This window comes from Entelurus aequoreus, linkage group LG18, assembly GCF_033978785.1.
Source record: "Entelurus aequoreus isolate RoL-2023_Sb linkage group LG18, RoL_Eaeq_v1.1, whole genome shotgun sequence".
NCBI classification, from domain to species: domain Eukaryota; kingdom Metazoa; phylum Chordata; class Actinopteri; order Syngnathiformes; family Syngnathidae; genus Entelurus; species Entelurus aequoreus.
Genome location: NC_084748.1, coordinates 15,426,988 through 15,450,784, shown reverse-complemented (window position 1 = coordinate 15,450,784; position 23,797 = coordinate 15,426,988). Strand labels below are relative to the sequence as shown.

The following is a 23,797-nucleotide window of genomic DNA, read 5'->3' as shown; positions in this document are numbered from 1 at the left end:
TGGATGACATCACTAGTCAGAACATTAGTTTTTTTTATTACCTTAAAAACGGCAACGGCACGAATGAAAATGTTTGCAGCACAAGCAATAAAAAAAAAAAAATGGGGAGATTTTAACTTCAACATAGGTATAAAAACCTAATTTTTTGAAAAACATATACTACTTTGTTAAATGTTATTGAACTCGTTACCATGTACTGCAATACGTGGGTCCAACACAGCAGTGTTTATCCATCATCTTTATTATGAAGTACCTTTTGCAAAGAAATGTACAAGTGGAAGCAGCACATCAGTGACACCGTGGATGTGCGGCGCGGGTGAGAAAGGCGTGTGTATGAAATGATAAATGTACATATTTACAGCAGACCGTCATCAGGCGACGACAAGGAGGAGGTGACCGAGCATGTCTGAAAGCTAAAAAATATATATAATAATTACAATAGGCCTAAGTGAGGGGGAAAATAAACAACACGATAAAGAAAAGAGGGGAGAAAAAAAGCTAAGATAAAAAGGCACTGTGTTTTACACAAACTGACAACACAACATGTTGCAGTTTGCAGACAAACAATACATCAACATGGACATCTGGAAAACATTCCTTACAAAGAACATGCTTGGTGATTATTGAAGTTATTATTTTTTTTTATATAAACAAATCAGTTTAAAAAGTGTCATATCCAAGGATGGGTTTTGAAGTCAGTTTGGGTTCCGTTTGTTTCCCTCCCCGGGACAAAAATAAGAAGTCACCAGAGGTCCACTTCTTGGTTGGAGAAGCACATTCAACTGCCAACAGTTTAACATGAAACCTTATCGCGCGCACACTCACGCACACAAACACTCCTCTGTGCTGGCGAGAGTTACATTCACGTCCCAACAGACCACTTGGCATTCAGATTACGATGGGACGACTGGGAATTGACCATTTAGGTAATATTTTGCAAACGTTACCAATATTCCTCGAGTTGGCACAACTTAGCGATTAAACTCACTTCTTCAAAACATATCGCTCGGTTAACGAACTCCAAATGCCAGAATAAAAAAAAAAAATTAAAAAAAAGGATTTTGAGCGCAATTCATGGCTGCAACCAGCAGAGGCGCTGCCGATCCAGTCTGGACGAGTTTGCTGTATGAAGAAGAATAAAAACGTCGCTGTCAGGCTAAAGCAGGGGTGTCCAAAGTGCGGCCATTTTAAAAGTGTTACAAAACAAACATTAAAAAGTGGAATAAAAGAGAAAACGGTTGAAACGTGAAGAGAAAATGTTGCAATATTGGCTCTAATAAAGCTGCCATGTTCTTTACTTTAAAACTGTCATTGCTCAATAAATAAAAAGTTGTAATCGACAAAAAACTTCTTGAATTTGGTTCTAGCGATGTCAGCATTGAAAATAAAAATTATATTGAGATGTCTTACTTTTAACACTTTTATTAGTGGAGGGCCTTTCCCGGGACCTTTAGTCCGTTTTATTCTTTAAAATGTCATTGTTCCAAAAATAATAAACCAAAAGCAATATACGTGGACCCCGACTTAAACAAGTTGAAAAACTTATTCGGGTCTTACCATTTAGTGGTCAATTTTACGGAATATGTACTGTACTGTGCAATCTACTAATACAAGTTTCAATCAATCAATATTGTTATGAATTATTTCACATCAAATATTCCACTAATATTGCATACTTTGTTTTTCCTATTAGGGTTGGGTTTTGACAAATAGGGCATGACACATAAAAATAGTTTAAACTTGATGTCAACGGATACATCTTAAGTTCATCTCTAGATATTTAAGTGTTGAAATAAAAAATAAAAATATATGTATATATATTTATAGAATGGGGTTTTGAATCTTTGGGCACCACACGATTCGATTTGATTCTTAGGGGCAACGATTCGATTCAAAGTCAATACTTTAATAACATTGGGTGCCAGTTCTATGATTAACTACATTCCTCCATAAAATGTATAAACAGCTCTGATACATTTCTATATTACTTAAACGAAAACTGGTTTTGTTTAATAAAATTCTACCCAAACATTTAATAAAGTGGTTGGAAAGGACTGATTTCTGGGGAGAATTTTTTATTTTTTTTTTAAATGTTTTTAATCGATTAAAAATCGTTACAAATAAGAATCGCGATTAATACGAGAATCCATTTTTTGGACAGACCTAATATATACATGACTTATTTTTAACACTTTAATGATTGAGACCCTTTGGTTGAGGGAAGCTATAGGGGTCACAATATTGCATTGTTATTGAAAATTAAAAATATTAAAATGGCCCCTGCATGCTTTCTTTCAGCCCACAGTGGGAAAAAGTTTGGACACCCCTGCAACAAAGTGTGCATCTCCAAATGTTAAAATGTGTTTTTTTCGATAAAAAAAAAAAAAGTACAATTGTATACACTTTTTTTTTTGAATAAATTAGTACTAAAACAAATCGTTAATTTAAGCATAACGGATCATTTAGTGTGATGACTTTTTATTTGATGGTTTAGCTTTCACAGTCCGTCAACTAGCTGGCATTTCTTTTCATGCGACTCGCTGCCATGTGGCTTCCCGATAAAAAGAAGGACTTTGTTTTCTCCACGTCTTGGTTAAAACGCTCAAAACGAAGAGAAAAACCACAACAAGTGTGTGGATTTGAACAACATTCCTCGTTGTGGTCTGTGGTACTCAAATATGAGGGGTGGGGGAGGGGGGACGCGTGGTCGTGTTCTTTGGCTAGTTCAGGCAGATAAATATCAGCGGGCGTCACATTGCCAAGCGTTGGCTGGCTGGCGAGTGTGTAAGAATTAAAAAGACGGGAGGAAGTTGTTGGGTAAGACGAACAAAGAGATCCTGATATGGAAAAGGAACAATAGTCATAATAATACCACATGAATAAGTCATAGTACCTGCCGTGTCAGAAGCATACTTGTCCCGTCAAAATAAAAGAGTAGCTTTGGTAAACACCTTGTGTAGAGAACTGTTGAATTGGAGAGATGGCAACGTGACGTCACAGGAATCCGTCTCTCCGAGAGGACCAGCTTCCTTTTCATCATCCGTCCTCGTAATCTCGTGGCAAGCTGGTGAGGAACGGAGACGGGAAAGGGTGGGGGGGCGTCTCTGAGCACCGACTGAAGAGATCCTGTGGTCGTGTAGCAGCATGGTCGCGGTCTCCTCCGGAGAACAAGTGGAAGACTTTAGCTCCGCCCTTTTCCCTCCATGGCGGCGTCAGAGTGGACAGACAGGAGGTTTGAAAGGTCCGCAATGAAAGCAAGATAAGACGTGATCTTCCGGCCTGTCTTTGATCCAAACATCCTACACACGCTGCTCCTTCCATTCATCCCACTTTCTTTGCTTTTTCTTCATCTGCAAACGTACTCCGCGTGGCAACGGTCGCCTCACTTTCGCCGCCGCTTCAGTCCACCTTCTCCACCTTGCCGATGATCTTCTCCTCGAAGATGGGCAGGATGGCGTCGTCGTCTCGGACCTCCTCGAACACCACGCCGCAGTCAAACTCGTCGCTGACTTTCTTGAAGTAGAACCTGCGGGCGGGAAGCAGGCGAGGCGTTGAGGTATTCCCGTTTGTTTGTGCATCCCCCCCCGTGACCTTTCACCTCACCTGTAGTGGCCCTTTTTGGTCAGCAGCTCCTTGAACTGGCCCAAAGTCACCACGCGGCCCTTGACCGAGGTCCGGTAGGGGATCGGTTCGCCACAGAAGTAGTAGGCGACCGTCATGTTCTCACACACTTGGCGCTTTCCAGACTTGTGCCTTCAGGGGACAAAAAAAAAATTATGGCAAAAATAGTAGTCACAATTGCTTTGATTGATATTAACTAGAGATGTCCGATAATGGCTTTTTTGCCGATATCCGATATTGTCCAACTCTTAATTACTGATTTCGATAACAACCGATACCGATATATACAGTCGTGGAATTAACACATTATTATGAATAATTTTGGATGCATTAAACCAGGGGTCACCAACCTTTTTGAAACCAAGGGCTACTTCTTGGGTACTGATTAATGCGAAGGGCTACCAGTTACATACACACTTAAATAAATTGCCAGAAGTAGCCAATTTGCTCAATTTACCTTTAACTCTGTTATTATTAATAATTAATGATATTTATCTTTGTGGAAACACTGATCATCTTAATGATTTCTCACAATAAATATATATAGAAACAGATAAATATCAATATGCAACACTTTATTTTTATATTTTCTCTAAGTGCAAATTTTTCAAATTTAACATTTTCAAATGATCACTTCTAAGACAGTCTTGTGAAATCACAATATCCCATTTTAACTAGCCAGCCACTAACATTTTTTAACAAATCATGAATTACTTTGCACCATGTTTGTACAAATAATAACTCATGTAAAATACAAAAGTAAACTCTCAAATTTTTAAATCATGTCACACTTTGAACTGGACACCAAATCTGTTATCTGTTTCTTTGTCAGTTAGTGGGAAGCCTGGCATTGCATGCTGTTAACTAGTGTGTTGTACTCTGGTGTGTAACTTGACACTGCAACTCTGAGTGAGTCTTGCAGATGTGCATCAGTGAGGCGTGTTCTGTGTTTGTTCTTGATGAAGTTCATGTCAGAAAAGGCTGATTCACAAAGATAAGATTTTTCCTCATTGTTTGCGGAACCTTCTTAATCTTTTGGACATATTTTCACAGCAATCTGGCCTTAAGCTTAATTATGATGAATGTAAAATGTTAAGGATCGGAAATCTAAAGGGAACGTCCTTTCGAATGGAATGCAACGTGCCTGTTTTGTGGACAGATGGACCAGTTAACATACTTGGTGTTGTTGTCCCAGAAAATCTGGAAGATCTAGGCTCAGTAAATTATGATAATCGACTAAGAAAGCTGGACAAAATTATGCAATTATGGAAAGGGAAATCCCTAACCTTGTATGGTAAAATGTCTATTGCCAACTCGTTAATTATTCCTCAATTTATTTATTTGTTTTTGTCATTACCAGCTCCATCACAAAACTTTTTTAAGATTTATGAGCGGAGGGTCTTCGATTTTGTCTGGAACGGCAAACCAGAAAAGATTAAAAGAAAGGTTTTGTACAAAGAGTATGAATATGGGGGCCTGAAACTTCTCAACCTTGAAGCTATGTGTCTGTCTTTAAAAGCATCAATTGTTCCAAAGATGTATTTAAACATTGAGTGGTACACAAATGTCCTGTTGGACAAAAAACATGTACTATATCAAAAGAAATTGTATCCTTTTTTACGAGTGATCCCCTCCCAGAGAGTCTGCTGGGAAACATAAAGGAAACAATCCACTCACAGTGGTGTTTTCAATTTTATGTGCCAGAAAAAAGAGACGATATTTTGCAGCAGTTAATACGGATGAACTCTAATATTGTAATAGATGGAAAGCCTTTCTTTTGGAAAAATATGTTTGAAAGAGGAATCATTTTTGTCAATGATATTATCAATGAGAATGGTAAAATTATGAAGTATGATGAATTTAGAGCTATGTATGGTGATGCTTGCTCAAGCTTTTCATTTTATCAACTAACTGGAGTAATTGGGAAAAGATGGAAACAAATAATTAATTATGGAACTACTAAATTATTAGTTTGTAAACCTCTAATAAGAAATTCTAGTTGGCAAAAAGGAACTAAAATAAATAGAAAAATATATAATTTTTATTTAATAAAGAAATCTTTGAAGGCTGCATCATACAACACAAATGTAAAATGGGAGGACTTTTTTGACTGCCCGTTGCCATGGGATGCCATATTCAAACTAATCTATAAAACCACTATCGATGTGCAAAATCGTTATTTTCAAATTAAAATTATTTATAACTTTTTACCCACAGGGAAAATGTTAAAATTATGGAATATGACAGAGTCAGATGATTGCCGATTTTGTTGTCAGGAGCCTGAATCCACCCTGCATTTGTTTTGGTATTGTCATATTGTGTCTTTGTTTTGGGTGGAAGTTGAAAAAATGTGTTTAAGGATTGGTTTGTTTATGAAGCTTAATGTGGTTTCTGTTATTTTAGGAGAGTTCATTGACAATCATGATTTAGTCAATTTAATTATAGTACTCGGTAAAATGTTTATTTTTAAGGCCAAAAACAGATATTCACTTAGTATTACTTTCTTTAAAACATTTATTCAGTATTTTCTAACTTTAGAAAGTTACATGGTTGAAAACGATAATGCCAAAAAACATTAAAAAAAAGATGAGAAGTCCTCAAAGGCTTATTTTGAAAGTATAATTATGTTTATAGATTATATGATATCTGTTGTTGTGTTTCCTAATTTGAGTGACCTGGACATAATCTGGACTGTACATAAATGCTTATTTTGAAAATGTAATTTTGTTTATAAATTATATGCAATCTGTTGTGTTCCCTAATTTTTTTCTGTGTACATGAATGAAGGTGTGTGTTGCTGAGTCCGACTTGGACATTATCTGGACTGGGCCTGGTTTAAAAAACCCTTTAAACGAATCTAATTTCATTGACAACCTGGTCTGTTGAAGATAAGGCCCTTTTTTAAAAAATAAAATAAAATAAGATAAATAAATAAAAAACATTTTCTTGGATAAAAAAGAAAGTAAAACAATATAAAAATCATTACATAAAAAATAGTAATTAATGAACATTTTAGTGGACCAGCAGCCTATACAATCATGTGTGCTTCAGGGACTGTGTCCCTTGCAGATGTGTTGTCTATGTTGTGTTCAGGGACTGTGTCCCTTGCAGATGTGTTGTCTATGTTGTGGGAACCAGAATATTGGTAGCAGAAAGAAATAACCCCTTTTGTGTGAGTGGGTGTGGATGAGTGTGCATGGGGGAGGTTGTTTGGGTTGATGCACTGATTGAAAGTGTATCTTGTGTTTTTTCTATGTAGATTTAATTTAAAAAAAAAAAAAAAAAAATTTTTTTTTTTTTTTTTAGAACAGGCCCGCGGGCGACTCATCTGGTCCTTACGGGCGACCTGGTGCCCGCGGGCACCGCGTTGGTGACCCCTGCATTAAACAATGTAACAAGGTTTTCCAAAATAAATCAACTCAAGTTATGGAAAAAAAATGCCAACATGGCACTGCCATATTCAATATTGAAGTCACAAAGTGCATTATTTTTTTAACATGCCTCAAAACAGTAGCTTGGGGCGGGGGGGGGGGGGGGGGGGGGGGGGGGGGGGGGTAATATTGTAGTGTCCCGGAAGAGTTAGTGCTGCAAGGGGTTCTGGGTATTTGTTCTCTTGTGTTTCTGTTGTGTTACGGTGCGTGTGGTCTCCCGAAATGTGGTTGTCATTCTTGTTTGGTGTGGGTTCACAGTGTGGCGCATATTTGTAACAGTTGTTTATACAGCTACCCTCAGTCTGACCTGTATGGCTGTTGACCAAGTATGGCTTGCATTCACTTGTGTGTGTGAAAAGCCGTAGATATCACGTGATTGGGCCGGCACGCAAAGGCAGTGGTTCTTAACCTGGGTTCAATCGAACCCTAGGGGTTCGGTGAGTCGGGCTCAGGGGTTCGGCGGAGGTCAAGACACACCCGACTCATCGTGTAAATTAAAACTTCTCCCTATCGGTGTATTGCGGATACGGCAACAGCAGAAGTCACACTGATTTGCAGGTGTGTAATTTGCTGTTATGCGCTGTGTTGGTTTTGTTGTTTGAACAAGGTGATGTTCATGCGCGCTTCATTTTGTGCACCAGTAAAAAAACATGGTAACACTTTAGTATGGGGAACATATTCACCATTACTTAGTTGCTTATTAACATGCAAATTAGTAACATATTGGCTCTTAACTAGTCATTATTAACTTGCCTTAATCGGCATGGCCTTATTATAACCCTAACCCTCTAACCCTGGTCCTAACCCCCTAACCGTAACCAAATAACTCTAAATTAAGTCTTTGTTACTTAGAATATCTTCCCCTAGTGTCCAAAAAACTCTAAATTATGTCTTTGTTACTTAGAATATGTTCCCCATACTAAAGTGTTACCAAAAATATAATTTTATTTTTCACTAAAGAAGGGTTCTGTGATTGCGCATATGAAACTTGTGGGGTTCGGTACCTCCAACAAGGTTAAGAACCACTGCTTTAAGGTTTATTGGTGCTCTGTACTTCCCCCTACGTCCGTGTACCACTCCGTACAGCGGCGTTTTAAAAAGTCATACATATTACTTTTTGAAACCGATACCGATAATTTCCGATATTACATTTTAAAGCATTTATCAGCCGATAGTATCCGCAGTCCGATATTATCGGACATCTCTAATATTAATACAATTATTAAATAATTTGAAAACATGATTATTTATTTTACCACAACTCAACTTTAAATATTTTTTAAGAGAACAACCGATATAAATTAGAAACAAACAAGTCAAATAATAATAATAGTACAGCATAAAAAAATAAAACAAGAATAGCAAAATAAATAACAATACAATTCAGTTTTTCTGTTTTAATTTAGAATTTCGTTTACCTTTTAAACGTATTTTTACCACCATAGTGTGCGTGCTTTTTGTGTCAAGAATACAATTTAATAAAATGTTCTCTAACTAAATGCAAAAACCCTCGCATCTTTTTGACAGTTTTGACCAGGATTTTAATTCAAAGCATAATATTTATGGTAAATGTATCAGCAGGTTTGCAGGTTTCAACAAGTCAAATTCAAGACTTTTTCCAACACCATAAAGAATGCAATTTCAGACCCATTTCACGTCGATAGGTGAGAGGCATTATTCATGACTGAGAATAATCTTTCCCCAGCACCGAGGTGAGAAAGCAGCTCACCAGCCGATGACGTCAACATAGCCACACACGCTTGTTAGCTCTCTATGATCACAGTGCCGCTATAGTTTGTATGTGTTAGTGCTTATAATAACAATATCACTAATACTTGGTAAATAGTCAAGTCACAAAATGCAAATGGAGTATTGTTGGCGCTTTTTGGATGGTTGTTTATTGTGTTTTATGTGCGGAATAGAGAACCTCTAATGGGCTCCATTGTAAGTGGACTTATGTACGAGTTGGAATGCATTAAAAAAATCTGAATTCTTGTCTTACATAATGACTGTTTGGTTTAGGACGGGGCAGTTGGGTGTTTCGGGTATGAATGAGTATGGTATATTTTCCCCAGATAAATGTTACTTCTCACAATAACAGCCTTTCACGCACATTTATGCCAATTTCTCTGATAATCTGCGTTTAACCACTGATTCCGTTTACCGGTAATTGGCTAATTATATGATTTCGTCCACGGTTACGTAAATGTGAAAATGCCCTCCTTTTTTTGTTAAGTTTAGAGATTGCTGATTAGGCATACTAGAGCTGTGTCAAATCAAAAGTAACAAACATGATGAGATCCCAAACTTCTTATTTTCACTAATTCGCTCACTCATCCGTTTCACCGTCAAACACTCGGGAATTTGCACGCACGTTGCACGGCCTAGTAATCTTTTTTTTTTGTTATTTGTTATGATCGCGAGAAGCCATAAACAAAATCAAATTCAAAATGTGATTAATCAGCAATATGTTCGAATGAAGCCAAGAGGCATGACGGCGCCACCTTGTTGCCCACCTTGGCTTAGCCTGCTGAAGCGCCGCCCTCCTTCGCTCTTCCTCCAGCCTGCGTCGAGTCTCCTCCAGCTGGGTGAGGGGGTTGGGAGCCGGGTTGGGGGGCATGGCGGGGTCCTGGATGAAAGGGTGCAAGGGCTGCACCTGGGCCGCCGCCACCGAGTGTGGGACGATGGCGGGTGACGCTGAGGAGGGGTTGTTGCGCAGCTGGGCCGAGACCCACGGATGGACGGCGCCGGGTCGCTCCACAGAGGTGGGACGCGGCGCCTCGCTGCTGGCTCCCGTCCGCCTGGAGCTGCTGGTGCTGCCACTACAAGGGCGGAGGGGAAAGAACGGTCACTCTTGGAAGTGCTACGTAATAAAAAAACTGTTATTAATTAAGGTTTGCCAATCCAATACTGATATTAACGTTCAATTCGAGCACAGCACAGCAAAAAGTATCAGACCATTTTGTCTTACATCTAAAAGTGCTCCTGCAGCGTGTTCACTTGTGCTAAGCTGGACAGCCAGTTAACATCTAAATGTCCTCCAATAAACACACAAGGTCGGTCTTTTCTTCTATTTTAGTCAAGTTATTTACAAAAGGTAAACATGGTTGGTTAGAGGCTCCTAGGAACTGGCAGCTACACAACAGCTAGGCACACAAGCTAGACATGTAATAAGTGTCCTTACTTAATTGAACATTATTGCAGTCTAAAACAGCACATTTGTCAAAATAAACAAATATGAAATAATTATAGTTGCATATTACTTACACAACGTCTCCAAGGCAGTAGCATATTACAAAGTATTCAGTAACAAAAACAAAAAAAAACAATTACCACTTCACTTCAACTTAATGAAAGCCTAAGCACATTCTAGACGGTTGTTAATAAATGCGTTGGTGCTTATCATACCGAACATTGTTCTGAGTAATTTTACAAAAAATTCATAACACCACATGTATGTATAAATGATTCATGCTCATACTGTATCGGCTCTATATTTTGGAAGACCCCAAAAAGAGGGTGGAAGGTGTATTTTTTTTTTCATCAAACAAAAATTAGGGTTAAGTTAACCCTTTGCCCTAATTTACCTCCTTTTTTCTTCCAAAGAGTATCTTTAGATTTACAGGTGCCATGTCTGCAAGCATTTTATATAATTTTTTCCGTAGTGATAGTTTATAGTAACGAACTTTATTTCAAGTGTGGTGTTTTATTTTATTCCAATGGATGACCATTCAGCATCTTTCTAGAAATATTTTTGCAATGCTTACCCATGTGAGCTTTTCCTCTGCCTGTCGCCCTCCATCATCCACTGGAGGATCTTCTGGTTCCTCTCCAAGTCATCTAGAGGTACCTGGGTATCCACGCCCCGCCCGCCCTCATCGCCCTTGCCCGACGTCTCCAATGGCTTCTTACCACGTCGTGACAGCGTGCTCCCTTTACTACTGCAAGGCAAACAGGAAACCATTAGCGTCACACAATGGTTTCTGGCGAGAGGGGGAAGAGCACACGGCTTCTATGGCCTACCAATAACCCATTCCATCCAGGATGCTGGCTCCGGCCCCGTCGGCGTAATTTCGACTTCTCGCTGCGTACTGACTAGCTGGCTCTCCATTCCAAATGAAGTTGGGCTGCGACCTGGAGCCCGTCTCCTCCTGGCCTTCTCTTCCTCTGTGGTGGTACAGCTGCTTGTGGTGATGGATACCTGAGACAACATTGGTAGCAAGATAAATACAAAAAACATCCAGACTTATTTATGCACTTTCATGACAATTAATAAAATGCTACTTGAAGCATTGTCTGTACCGCTATATACAACTACAGCGGAACAAGAACCAATTAAGTTCATAAATTAAGGTTGCAATTAGAGATGTCCGATAATGGCTTTTTTGCCGATATCTGATATTCCGATATTGTCCAACTCTTTAATTACCGATTCCGATGTATACAGTCGTGGAATTAACACATTATTATGCCTAATTTTGTTGTGATGCCCCGCTGGATGCATTAAACAATGTAACGAGGTTTTCCAAAATAAATCAACTCAAGTTATGGAAAAAAATGCCAACATGGCACTGCCATATTTATTATTGAAGTCACAAAGTGCATTATTTTTTTTAACATGCCTCAAAACAGCAGCTTGGAATTTGGGACATGCTCTCCCTGAGAGAGCATGAGGAGGTTGAAGGGGGGTGGTGGTGGTGTATATATTGTAGCATCCCGGAAGAGTTAGTGCTGCAAGGGGTTCTGGGTATTTGTTCTGTTGTGTTTATGCTGTGTTACGGTGCGGATGTTCTCCCCGAAATGTGTTTGTCATTCTTGTTTGGTGTGGGTTCACAGTGTGGCGCATATTTGTAACAGTGGTAAAGTTGTTTATACGGACACCCTCAGTGTGACCTGTATGGCCGTTGACCAAGTATGGACGGCATTCACTTGTGTGTGTGAAAAGCCGTAGATATTATGTGACTGGGCCGGCACGCAAAGGAAGTGTCTTTAAGGTTTATTGGTGCTCTGTACTTCTCCCTACGTCCGCGTACACAGCGGCGTTTTAAAAAGTCATAAATTTTACTTTTTGAAACCGATACCAATAATTTTGAAACAGATCCCGATAGTTTCCGATACTACATTTTAAAGCATTTATCAGCCGATAATATCTGCAGTCCGATATTATCGGACATCCCTAGTTGCAATGTAATGATAGAATTATTACTTCTGGAGAAAATTAAACCGGCACCTTGTAATATCTTACCTTTGACCCCAGAAGCAGGCAGACTGTGACCTCCCCCTCGGTGCGGCGGGTAGTGAGGCGGACCGACTCCGCCATCAGGCGACCGCGACGTCTTGGGAGGCGTCTGTCGGCCGCCCACTCCTAAGGTGCCGCTGTTTGTTGCCCCCGGCGACTGGCACCCCGGCGTTTTCATCACCCGCTGCACGTGCTCGTCTAGGATGGACTCCGGGTCATCGTCGAGGGAATCCTCCATGGCGACCAGGCCGCCGTACGTGGCGACGGCTCCCGTGTTGGCGGTGTTCTCAGAGTAGTGAGCGCCGTAGAGAGGGGGGAACGACGACGGGAGGGGAAGTGGTATGCTGTGGGAAGACATGGAGGTGATGACGGAGACGTCGGCGTCGTCGCCCTCCTCTTCCTGTTGGGGGTGGGGGAAGAAAACAGGAAGTCACATGACTTGCTGTGTACACGAGGGATACAACAATTCGTCGACATTGTCGCGATAAAATTTGTCGTCGGCAATAGTCAGTGACGCCATCACGTGTGTTTTTCGGGAGCAAGTCAGCAAGTCAGCACGGCCCCTAGCAACAACATTGCTGGTGAAAACTTGCAAAGGTGCAAATGGGTACCCATTCTGGTACTTTTTGGCACCGTACCAATTAAATTTGTACAGCCATGTTGTCTCAGGCCGGTCTCACACTCACCAGTCGTACTCGCTTCAGCCTCTCTTCCAGCCGCTCCTCTGCCTCCCTTTCTCTGAGAACCATCTCCAGCTTCCTGATGAGGTCCGCTGCAAACCTCTCAGGCTCTACGTGGATGTCCTTTGGCATGCGATACGTGCGCTGCATGGCACACGCAAGGACAAATTGCGTTAGCTGGGTGAAACTATTTGGGATACCAAACACGGCGTGTAGTAGGGCTGGGCGATATGGCCTTTTTTTAATATCTCGATATTTTTAGGCCATGTCACGATACACGATATATATCTCAATATTTTGCCTTAGCCTTGAATGAACACTTGATGCATATAATCACAGCAGTATGATGATTCTATGTGTCTACATTAAAACATTCTTGTTCATACTGCGTTAATATATGCTCATTTTAAACTTTCATGCAGAGAGGGAAATCACAACTAAGTCAATTTACCAAAACTGTATTTATTAAACAGTTATTAAGCAGTGGCACAAACATTCATGTCATTTCAAAACAGAAAGTGCAAGATTGTCAGAGACATTTTAAAACAAGCTATTAGTGCACTTTTGTGCATGATGTCACTAAGATGACATATCAAAACAACACTAAATTAAAGTGCACTTTTTGTACAGAACGCCACTACAATAGTTTAAAACGAATAAAGTGCACTTTTGTGCATGATTTCACACAAGATATTTCAATAACTATCAAATAAAAATGAGCTGCATAATAGTAAATCAAATAGTGTATGTCCTTCGCTATGTGGTAGGTTCCTGCGGACGTTATCTCCTTCTGTTGTTGACTATTTTTTTCATACGGTGTTGATGTGGAAATGGTTGCTTGGGCATTTTGTGGGTGTGGCACCGAACGGAGATGTTGACATGCGGAGTTTCAAGCACTCTTCATTCTCTAGCGGGTGACTTTTCAAATGATGCTACATATTAGCAGTAATGCTACTTTTTATAGCAACGCTTTTTCCCCACACTTGACAAATTACGGTTGCCTGTTCGACATATTCCCGCTTGAAGCCAAACCACCGCCAGACGATGGACCCCCTGCTGTTTTTCTTGGGAATTAATTCTTCCTTCATTTGTTACCAGATTCGCACCTTCTTTCTCTCGTATTACCACTCGCACCACAGCTAACGTTACCCATGTATACGTATGTGACATATGTAAGAAGGTGCGCTTGTTCTACGTCTGTGAGAAGGAGAGACAATAAAGAGCGAGAAGAGCCTGCAGTGTAATGCCCGCAGCTAAAAGCAACTGCGTGAGAACGTATACCGTATTTTTCGGACTATAAGTCTCAGTTTTTTTCATAGCTTGGCCGGGGGTGCGACCTATACTCAGGAGCGACTTATGTGTGAAATTATGAACACATTACCGTAAAATATCAAATAATATTATTTAGCTCATTCACGTAAGAGACTAGCCGTATAAGATTTCATGGGATTTAGCGATTATGAGTGACAGATTGTTTGGTAAACGTATAGCATGTTCTATATGTTATAGTTATTTGAATGACTCTTACCATAATATGTTACGTTAACATACCAGGCACGTTCTCAGTTGGTTATTTATGAGTCATATAACATACACTTATTCAGCCTGTTGTTCACTATTCTTTATTTATTTTAAATTGCCTTTCAAATGTCTATTCTTGGTGTTGGGTTTTATCAAATACATTTCCCCCAAAAATGCGACTTATACTCCAGTGCGACTTATATATGTTTTATTCCTTCTTAATTATGCATTTTCGGCCGGTGCGACTTATACTTCGGAGCGACTTATACTCCGAAAAATACGGTACTCGAATATCACGATAGTCATTTTCCATTTCGCACAGAGACAAACCCGCGATATATCGAGTATATTCGATATATCGCCCAGCATTGCGTGTAGAACTCACAGGTATATGAGGTAGGGGCACACGTCCGTTAGCTTTGGCACTTTCATGCATCTCCTTGCGATGCTGCTTCCGATACCTGTAAGGAGGAATACCATCTCTGCGCACACAGGGACGAAAATTCAACAATCAAGGAGCGAGCAAACAGTGATAAGTTGTTGAGAAATGTGAATGCTGACTTACACGCTGCTGTCGGTCAGCGACAGTGTGTCGGCGTCGCTAGACATGCTCTGCTGCTCACTGTCGTTGGCACTGGTGGCGGGGGCGCGGGCGTAGCCCACGTTGGCGTAGTACGGGTTCACCGGCTCTCTCCAAGGTCTGACAGTGGATGATTCCAAGACAAAAAAAGTTTAGACACCTTGACGACTCATGGAGATCAACCAGTTGGTGTCTTGCTGTAGAAGTATTTAAGTCCCATCCTAAAACTCATTTGTATACTGTAGCCTTTAAATAGACCCCGCTTTTAGACCAGTTGATCTGCCGTTTCTTTTCTGCTCTGATTCGGTGACCACAGATGAGACGCTAGCTGTCCAAAGTCGGGACCCAGGGTGGAACTCATCTGTGCATCAGTTGGGGACGTCTCTGCGCTGCTGACCTGTCTCCACTCAAGATGATCTCCTGCTGGCCCCACTGTGCACTGGACTCTCACAATATTATGCTAGATCCACTCGATGTCCATTGCACCGGTCGCCCAGGGAGGGGGTTCCCCACATCTGCGGTCCCCTCCAAGGTTTCTCATTGTTATCCCATTGGGTTGAGTTTTTTCTTGCCCTGATGTGGGATCAGTGCCGAGGATGTCGTTGTGGTTTGTGCAGCCCTTTGAAACACTCATGATTTAGGGCTACATAAGTAAACATTGATTGATTGATTGATGCTGAACAAAATAAACGCAATGATTTTGCATCCCACCTGTACTCCCTGCTGTCCTGCCGCCTCCTGCCAGTCGACGTTCTCTGCGGCACCGTCTTCATCAGCAGGCTTTGGGTCAGCCTTCCGGCCGGTGTGTCTCCACACTCGTCTTTCTCTTCCTCCGCTTCTATCGCACTGCCTCCGCACCTAAAAGCAGACACATTAGGAGACTTGAGCACAGCATTGATACAATCTTCGGGGATAGGACGTCAGAGGACGAAGTAACTCTTACCTCCACTCCTCGTCTTCGGTCAGGGTGGGTAAGCAGCCAGGGAGGGGCTTGGCAGGACCGGACGATGGGCTCTGGTCGCTGGGGTTGAGCTTGGGGCTCTCCCCTCCTGACCGCGTGTATTCCAGGTACAGGTCCGACTTGAGGAACAGAGGGTAGGTGTTCTCCTCCATCATAGCCTGGATCTCCGTCTGGGCCTGTGACACACATCACAGTCACGTCACGTAACTGCGGCCAAGAGTGGACGCTAAATTTTAAGACTGCAGATCTTGAGAAGTGTTATATACTGTAACCAAGGCTGGCCGATTAAACAATATCAATATATATATCGTGAAAAACACGTACTCAATATCAAAAAATGTGTTCGATAAAACGTTCAATATTTTTTTTTCTTTTACGTTAGAAGAAACCATAAGTTGCAAAGAAAGGTTGGTTGCATGAACAAAGGCACTTTGTTCATGCAACGCAACGCAGGAAGTGATCACTGAGAAGTGGGTGTGACACGCTAACAGCCAATCAGGTATAGGGTTGGGTATCGAGTATCGATTGGAACCGGGACTAACTTTCCGATTCTCCCGGAATCGTTCATAAGTTTAAATTTCGATTCCTATTTTCGATACCCAGTCCGCCGACCGGGAAAACAAAAAAAAATGTCCGCCGAACCGGAAGAAGAAGCCGCTGAGCACCAACGAAGAAGCGCCCACCGCCGGAAGTGTTAGCATAGCCGAGCGAGTCAGTCAAGCTCAAGCATGGATAGCGGGCGTCGGCGGTCGAAAGTGTGGCTTTACTTTACAAAAAAAAAATGAAATAACCGCGAAATAACAGAGCTCCATGTCCATCAAGAAATGAGTGGAGAGAGAGCTGCAGATGTACCAGGACGTTCCACCGATACTTATGTCTGACGACCCTGCTGCATGGTGGTGGTCCGGTGGAACCAACAAAAGACTTATCCTTTGCTGTCAGATCTAGCTTTCTCCTATTTATGCGTTCAAGCTTCTTCCACACCCAGCGAACGTGTATTTTCCACAGCAGGAGACATTATCTGTCCAGAACGCTCACGCATCCTGCCTGAGAAGGCGGATATGGTCATTTTCCTAAACAAGAACTGTCTCTGATTTTATACTGTACCTGCTGCTAATCTGGACTGGGTTTTGCAAGTTGTTTCTTAGCTTTTCTGCACCAGGTTAGCCCATCAGTGGGAGCACGGTAACATTTTTAAGTACCTGCAGCATCATACACTTGTGTGTGTAAATGTGTTTTCATGAGGTTTTCAAAATTAAAGCTCTCTTGAGGAAAGTGTACCCCTGGGAAAATGTATTAATAATTTATAATATTTATATTCAAGTTCATAGATTTGATATTTATATTCTAGTTGAAAACAGCCCTGTGAGGAATTTATAGTAAAGTTCATAAAAAGTGAATAGAATTAAAATTGATGGAGAATGTCAAGACTATTTCATTCAGAAAGACTGTAGGTTAGCTAGCTCATTTAAAATATCCTAAACTTTTTTTTGACCCTGCCTCTTAAAAGAATCGGAATCGAGAATCGTCAGGAATCGGAACAAAGAATTGGAATCGGAATCGTTCAAATTCAAACGATACCCAACCCTAATCAGGTAACAGTATTAACTAGTTTGGTTGCACCATCTCGTTGTCTCGCGGTTGATTCTAGCATGGAGTGAGAAGAAAAACTAATGAGTGCTGCAGAGAGCCAAGAAATTGTGGATAAAACAAGAACAGTATGTGTGTGCGCCTTTAAAAGGCGGTGCTTGTTGCCAAGTGACTGTGACAGCAGCGAGAGCGCGCTCAGAAAGAGCAGCATTACCTCAGCTGTGTTTGTTAGCTTAGCAGCAGCAATTTGTATGGCAGTGACAGCAGCTCTGTTGAATAATTTCCCTGTATTTTGTTAGCGCTGGTTAATAAAGAGATTAAATGTGCTTTGATGGCTGTAGTTTCCTTGTCCACTAATGGGGTATTGTGAGATTGCAAGTTTGTCACTTCAATCCTTGATTTGTTGTTCGTTATTCTCTCGTAGTAGCAGTGTGTACGTACAAACATGTTGTGTGTTTGCTGTGTGATGTTGCATGCTCCTATTTGATACCAAGACCATTTTAGTGTGATGTTGGTTGTTGCGTTCATTAGTAATAAGATACTTCATGCATTGAACTTGCTGTGCCTCTGACGCCGTCTTGTTGACATGAAACTCTTTGGTAACAGCGTTGTCACTTACGTAAAATTAGTTAGATTACTCATTACTAGTAAAAGTAATGGCGTTTTTCATAACACTGATTATATATAAGTACTGTATATTTGATGTCATTGTTTACGTGCATATTCATAGTGTGGTCCTGTGGGAAACACTGAAATATCTGTAGCAGACTGACTACGTATCAAATTTTCTCTCTATTTGCAGGTATACACCTTTAAAAAAACAGGTCAAATTAACGTTTGAGCAGTGATGTTAAAAAAACACAACATGAAACAATAAGATGTATTGTTTGCCATAGAAGGACCTAAAAATAGTCAACATTTGTATCAGATTCATCTACTAGATTTTAGAAAATTGGTTAAAAAAAGAAAAAAAGGAACAACTCGGAGTAGACAACTTTAGGCCTGACCGTAGTCAGAAAACACAATTTATGTAAAAATGTATAAACTATAAAAACCTCTAAATGATCATAGTTCAAAAAGCGGCATGACTAATGTTGAACAAAAGGGCAACCAAAACAAAAAGTTGAGATGTCTGCCAAAGAGTATTATAAAACAATGCAAACGTTCAGCAGACCAAAACCACATCAGTTCAAGCTGCATTCCTGCAGAGAATCTTGCTTTGATTTGCTCAACGTGACAGCTAGGATACGCCTTTAGTCGTACTATCGGGAAATGAACCACTCCATTTTCAAGAACAACACTCGAAAAAAGACAAACCCCTGTCAAGCAAGACAGACCTGTAATCGGTTTTGAAAAAGTTTCAATAAACAGGCCTCAAATTTTTACTTTTTAATGTCAAGGCAAGTGTTGCCTTAAAGAAGGGCTTATTTTATTTTGAGGCAGTGGCTCCAAAGCATGCATGTATATCCATTTTCTACCGCTTGTCCCTTTTGGGGTCGCGGGGGGTGCTGGAGCCTATCTCAGCTGCATTCGGGCGGAAGGCGGGGTACACCCGGGACAAGTCTATACGTGTGTGTGTGTGTATATATATACATAACAGTTTTTTTTATTCATTATTAATATAAACGTGTCAGCTTTTTGTCATTTCATGATGTCTTTATCTCTATTTTTACATTTTGATAGAGGGAGGTATTTTTTTTAAACATTTTTTAAAGTTATATACATTAATATGTACATGTAGATGGTGTGTCGGGACAGATCCATTAAGAGTTTCAGCAGAAATATGTCGTATAGGAATTAATTATACACAATAACACATTAACAAAATGCTGTGTCACATGAATGTTTTTTGAAGTAATACCTATGTGACATGAAAAAAACACAAGTAATGTAAAACTTTTTGATATCAATATAAAACACAAAGTAGTTTGGCAAATGAAGATGAAGTCTTAATAAAAAAGCGGTGTTCTTCTCTCTTGGTTTAGTACAACAGTTTGGCCAACAGAAATAAAGAGCAGTGACACCTCTCACATCGAATACACAATCTTCACAGCCTTAATTTAATTCGATTACATGACAAAACATTTGAGCTATTATTGATGTTATTTGGACACTGATACAGTTTGCAGTTAAATAAAGGACAAGTGATCATCCCAGTAAACAAACTAGAGACTTTATAAACGAGTTGTGACAACGTTCACGACACATCTCCTGCTGCATGTTTTCTCACATCATTAACTCTCAGTCACAGCAGCTGATGGACGCTGTATTGACAAAATAAGAGTAACATCAAATAGTTTTCTCCTTCGCTGTATACTTTTAGTGTGGGGACAAGTGCGTCTGTCTCCAATATTGTCCACACCTGTCTCCATCTAAACACAGCAATGCGCTCTTAACCGCATGCCGGGAGGCGAGGGAAAATTACATTAAACCAAGTGATTGGCTCTGTTTACTCCGAGGGGAAATCTCCCGAGCAAAGTCTGTGTCGTTGGTCCGCCATGATTATCAAGCCAAACGATGCTAGTGCGCATAAATGACGGGGTTTCTGTAATTAAAAAATTAGACGTATTATTAACCGTCTAGAATTTTATCGCAAATTATCATTATAGCATTTACGGTTACATCCCTCGTCCATTAACAAGTAAAAAGTCAAGGGCGGTCACCGCATGTTCTTGCTGCGAATGTTGGTTAATTTTTTTAGGGCATTACGGCAAATGACATGGCGGTCGCGGCTTTTGCCGTGGTTAAATTTGATCCCTGATTAAAACTATTAAACCAAATAATATATTGCGGGAATCGGTTTGAATCGAGAATCGTGTTGAATCGGGAATCCATTCTGAATCGAATCGAAACGTCAGGCGCCTAAAAAGTCACACCCCTAAATTTTGTATCGTTTCATGATTTCAGCAGAGTGAGCATCCTCAAAGATTAACGCCACAAGTGGACACAGGGAATTAAGTGATGGCAGCCATAGAATCATTAACTGTATTTACAACAAAATCATTAATGAGCACATGAGTTATTTCCTGGCTGTTGAGTACAATATGTGCAAAGCAACAATGTATCATCCACAATAACGAGAAGGGAAAAAAAAGGAAATTAGACCAAAAAATTAGCTCTCATCTTTTGAGACTTGGATCCCAAGTACCTCAACTAGGGATGTATGGATAAACTGTATTATAGTATCATATAATAATTGTAATATCAAGATCTGATAGCTCAGTTACAGCTCATTTTATTACCTATTCTGTTATGTGTTTTATGTTGCACGATTGCACCAAGAAAAATTCCTAGTTTGTGAACCCGTTCTCAAACAATGGCAATAAAAACTATTCTGATTCTGATTAATGATAAAACTCCCAACGGTTATGTTGTAACGTGGTGTCCGCAGGCCAAATGATACGAAGACAGACTTTCAGTTTGTTGGAAGTGTGGCGTGTTTATTGACAAAGCATGTCTTAAACACGTGTAAAACCAATCAAAAGTACAAAGGAAAGAATCTACTCACTCAAATCAAGGAAGGAAAGCATGTGTTTTGGCATCAGCACGTCTGAATTGTTCACAACAAAATTGCACCCGCACACTCTTTTATATGACTTCCCATACCACCTGGCATGTGCCACTGTTACCCATAGATTTTCTTACAGTTCTTCACGTCAAACAGTTAGCCTACAATAGCGTGTCATCATAGTGTTAAAATAAAGGAACCCAAAGATACAGTTGCTATCTAACCCTCATATCTCTCTGAACCAAACCTAAGATTAATCTAAGTAGTAAAACTACCCCCCGTGAGTTGGTATGATCGGATGTTGTCTGTGATGACATCATCAACCTCACAAAACAAGGAAATACCTGGTGGCTCCGTGCCAAACATTTCCGAAGATAAGCTGCCATCACATCTGTCAACAGTTAAATTAATACATTTATCTGATACAAATGAAACCAGTACTCTTTTAAATGCTAGCAAACCAATAACATAATGACGTGAATTAGACCTGTTGAGACGAGTACCAAGCTCATCCACTCTGTCACAGGTTAGCATCACTATGTTAAATTAAAATGGACAAACCGTAATTGATAACTGCACTTAAACTCACGGAATGAGAGGCGCCAGCTCGCTACCTTTAATGCTAACATGAAAACAAGAGACAACGTCTTTCCTCATTAAGAAACTATATATGACAATTTAAAAACTATATAAACACTTTACTGTCTGAGTAACTAACATTTTCAATTGTGCACATTGAACATACAAGATGTGCTCTCTTAGAACAGAGTGATCGATCTACGAGAATACGGGACCGAGTTGTTTTTGTGGTGCGTTCAAGGACCGCTGAACAGAGTAGGACGCCACAATGTCCCCCAGAAATAATAAATAACAGATTTCATTTCTTATCGTATTTTTCGGACTATAAGTCGCTCCGGGGTATAAGTCGCACCGGGCGAAAATGCATAATAAAGAAGGAAAAAAACATATATAAGTTGCACTGGAGTATAAGTCGCATTTTTTGGGGAAACTTATTTGATAAAACCCAACACCAAGAAAAGACATTTGAAAGGCAATTTAAAATAAAGAATAGTGAACCACAGGCTGAATAAGTGTACGTTATATGACGCATAAATAACCAACTGAGAACGTGCCTGGTATGTTAACGTAATATATTATGGTAAGAGTCATTCAAATAACTATAACATATAGAACATGCTATACGTTTACCAAACAATCTGTCACTCCTAATCACTAAATCCCATGAAATCTCATACGTCTAGTCTCTTACGTGAATGAGCTAAATAATATTATTTGATATTTTACGGTAATGTGTTAATAATTTCACACATAAGTCGCACCTGAGTATAAGTCGCAAACTATGAAAAAAAACTGCGACTTATAGTCCGAAAAATACGGTACGCACTTTTTATTTAAATAAAATTAAGTGCTACAGTACAAACTAGGGCTGCAACTAACGATTAATTTGATAAACGATTAATCTGTCGATTATTAATTCGATTAATAATCGGATAAAAGAGACAAACTCCATTCTATCCTATCCAGTATTTTATTGAAAAAAAACAGCATACTGGCACCATACTTATTTTGATTATTGTTTCTCAGCTGTTTGTAAATGTTGCAGTTTATAAATAAAGGTTTATTTAAAAAAATAAATAAAAAAATTATATATAAAAAAAAAAAACTGCAAATGCGCATAGCATAAATCCAACGAATCGATGACTAAATGAATCGGCAACTATTTTAATAATCGATTTTAATCGATTTAATCGATTAGTTGTTGCAGCCCTAGTACAAACCAATATTTAATACAATAAAAGCTTGGCCCTTAAAACAGATAAAATACTAAGACACTATCAAAGAAACACAAAACATGCAAAATAGTGGCTTTTCTAACATAACAGTCTGCCTTTTTTAGTTGTTTAAAAAAATAACTTAGTCAAAATATTTCAGTGAAAGTCAACAATACCGCGATAATAAAAATAACCCTGATAATTTTGGTCCCAATAACCGTGAAGTGACATTTTCATTAAGAGTGCACCAAAAATGGATTCATATCCAAATTGTGATTCTTATATATTCCGATTCTAAATACATTCCTAATTTCCAAAAATCGAAATAAGAATGAATTTAAAAAAAATGCTTTTTAGGCCATCTCCATGCAACCAGAATAATATTTTCTAACCTGTAATCTGTTTTGAAAAAGTTTCATTAAAACTATTAAACCAAATAACACATTGCTGTTGCATTGATGTTCAAAGCTAGAAATAAAGTTCTACCGAAGGACTTAAAAAAGTTATTTGTGTTCACGTCTGAAGATGAGAATCACAGAAGGCCGTATGATTTTAAACATCAAGGAGTGCGAACAAATTTGAAACAAATGTGCTTGTCTGTTGGTGTGAAAGCATGGAATTCTCTAAAGAAAGACTTAAAAAGTTGCAAGAATATCTTTGAAATTAAAGAATTACAAAAAGAGACAACTGGAATTATATTAAACTGATTTTTGATTTTGATTGGACGTGTAATTGTGAAAATGCTTAAACGAAAATTAAAAAGTATGTTGCAGTTCGGGTGTTGGTGGAAAATAAAGTCATCTAAAATAATTTGTTTTAAAAAGGGGGCAGATAAATATAAGAATAGTATTCTTCCATCTGCTCATTTCTGAT

At 39.6% G+C, this 23,797-nt stretch overlaps 1 protein-coding gene across 4 annotated transcripts in view; it reads right to left on the bottom strand.

Annotated features, from left to right (window-relative positions):
• Window positions 1–223: 223 nt before the first annotated feature.
• LOC133633849 (axin-1-like) overlaps window positions 224–23,797 on the bottom strand; it is a 47,612-nt gene continuing 24,038 nt past the window's right edge. For all 4 annotated transcript variants that reach the window (XM_062026591.1, XM_062026592.1, XM_062026593.1 and 1 more), the window contains 11 exons: window positions 16,016–16,209; window positions 15,784–15,930; window positions 15,058–15,192; window positions 14,878–14,974; window positions 12,978–13,115; window positions 12,298–12,691; window positions 11,076–11,253; window positions 10,820–10,993; window positions 9,569–9,874; window positions 3,604–3,753; window positions 224–3,526 (listed from right to left, as the gene is read on the bottom strand). In XM_062026591.1, the coding sequence (XP_061882575.1) occupies window positions 3,400–3,526; window positions 3,604–3,753; window positions 9,569–9,874; window positions 10,820–10,993; window positions 11,076–11,253; window positions 12,298–12,691; window positions 12,978–13,115; window positions 14,878–14,974; window positions 15,058–15,192; window positions 15,784–15,930; window positions 16,016–16,209 (2,040 nt within the window). In that variant the 3' untranslated portion in view covers window positions 224–3,399. The remainder of the gene's footprint in view (window positions 3,527–3,603; window positions 3,754–9,568; window positions 9,875–10,819; window positions 10,994–11,075; window positions 11,254–12,297; window positions 12,692–12,977; window positions 13,116–14,877; window positions 14,975–15,057; window positions 15,193–15,783; window positions 15,931–16,015; window positions 16,210–23,797) is intronic.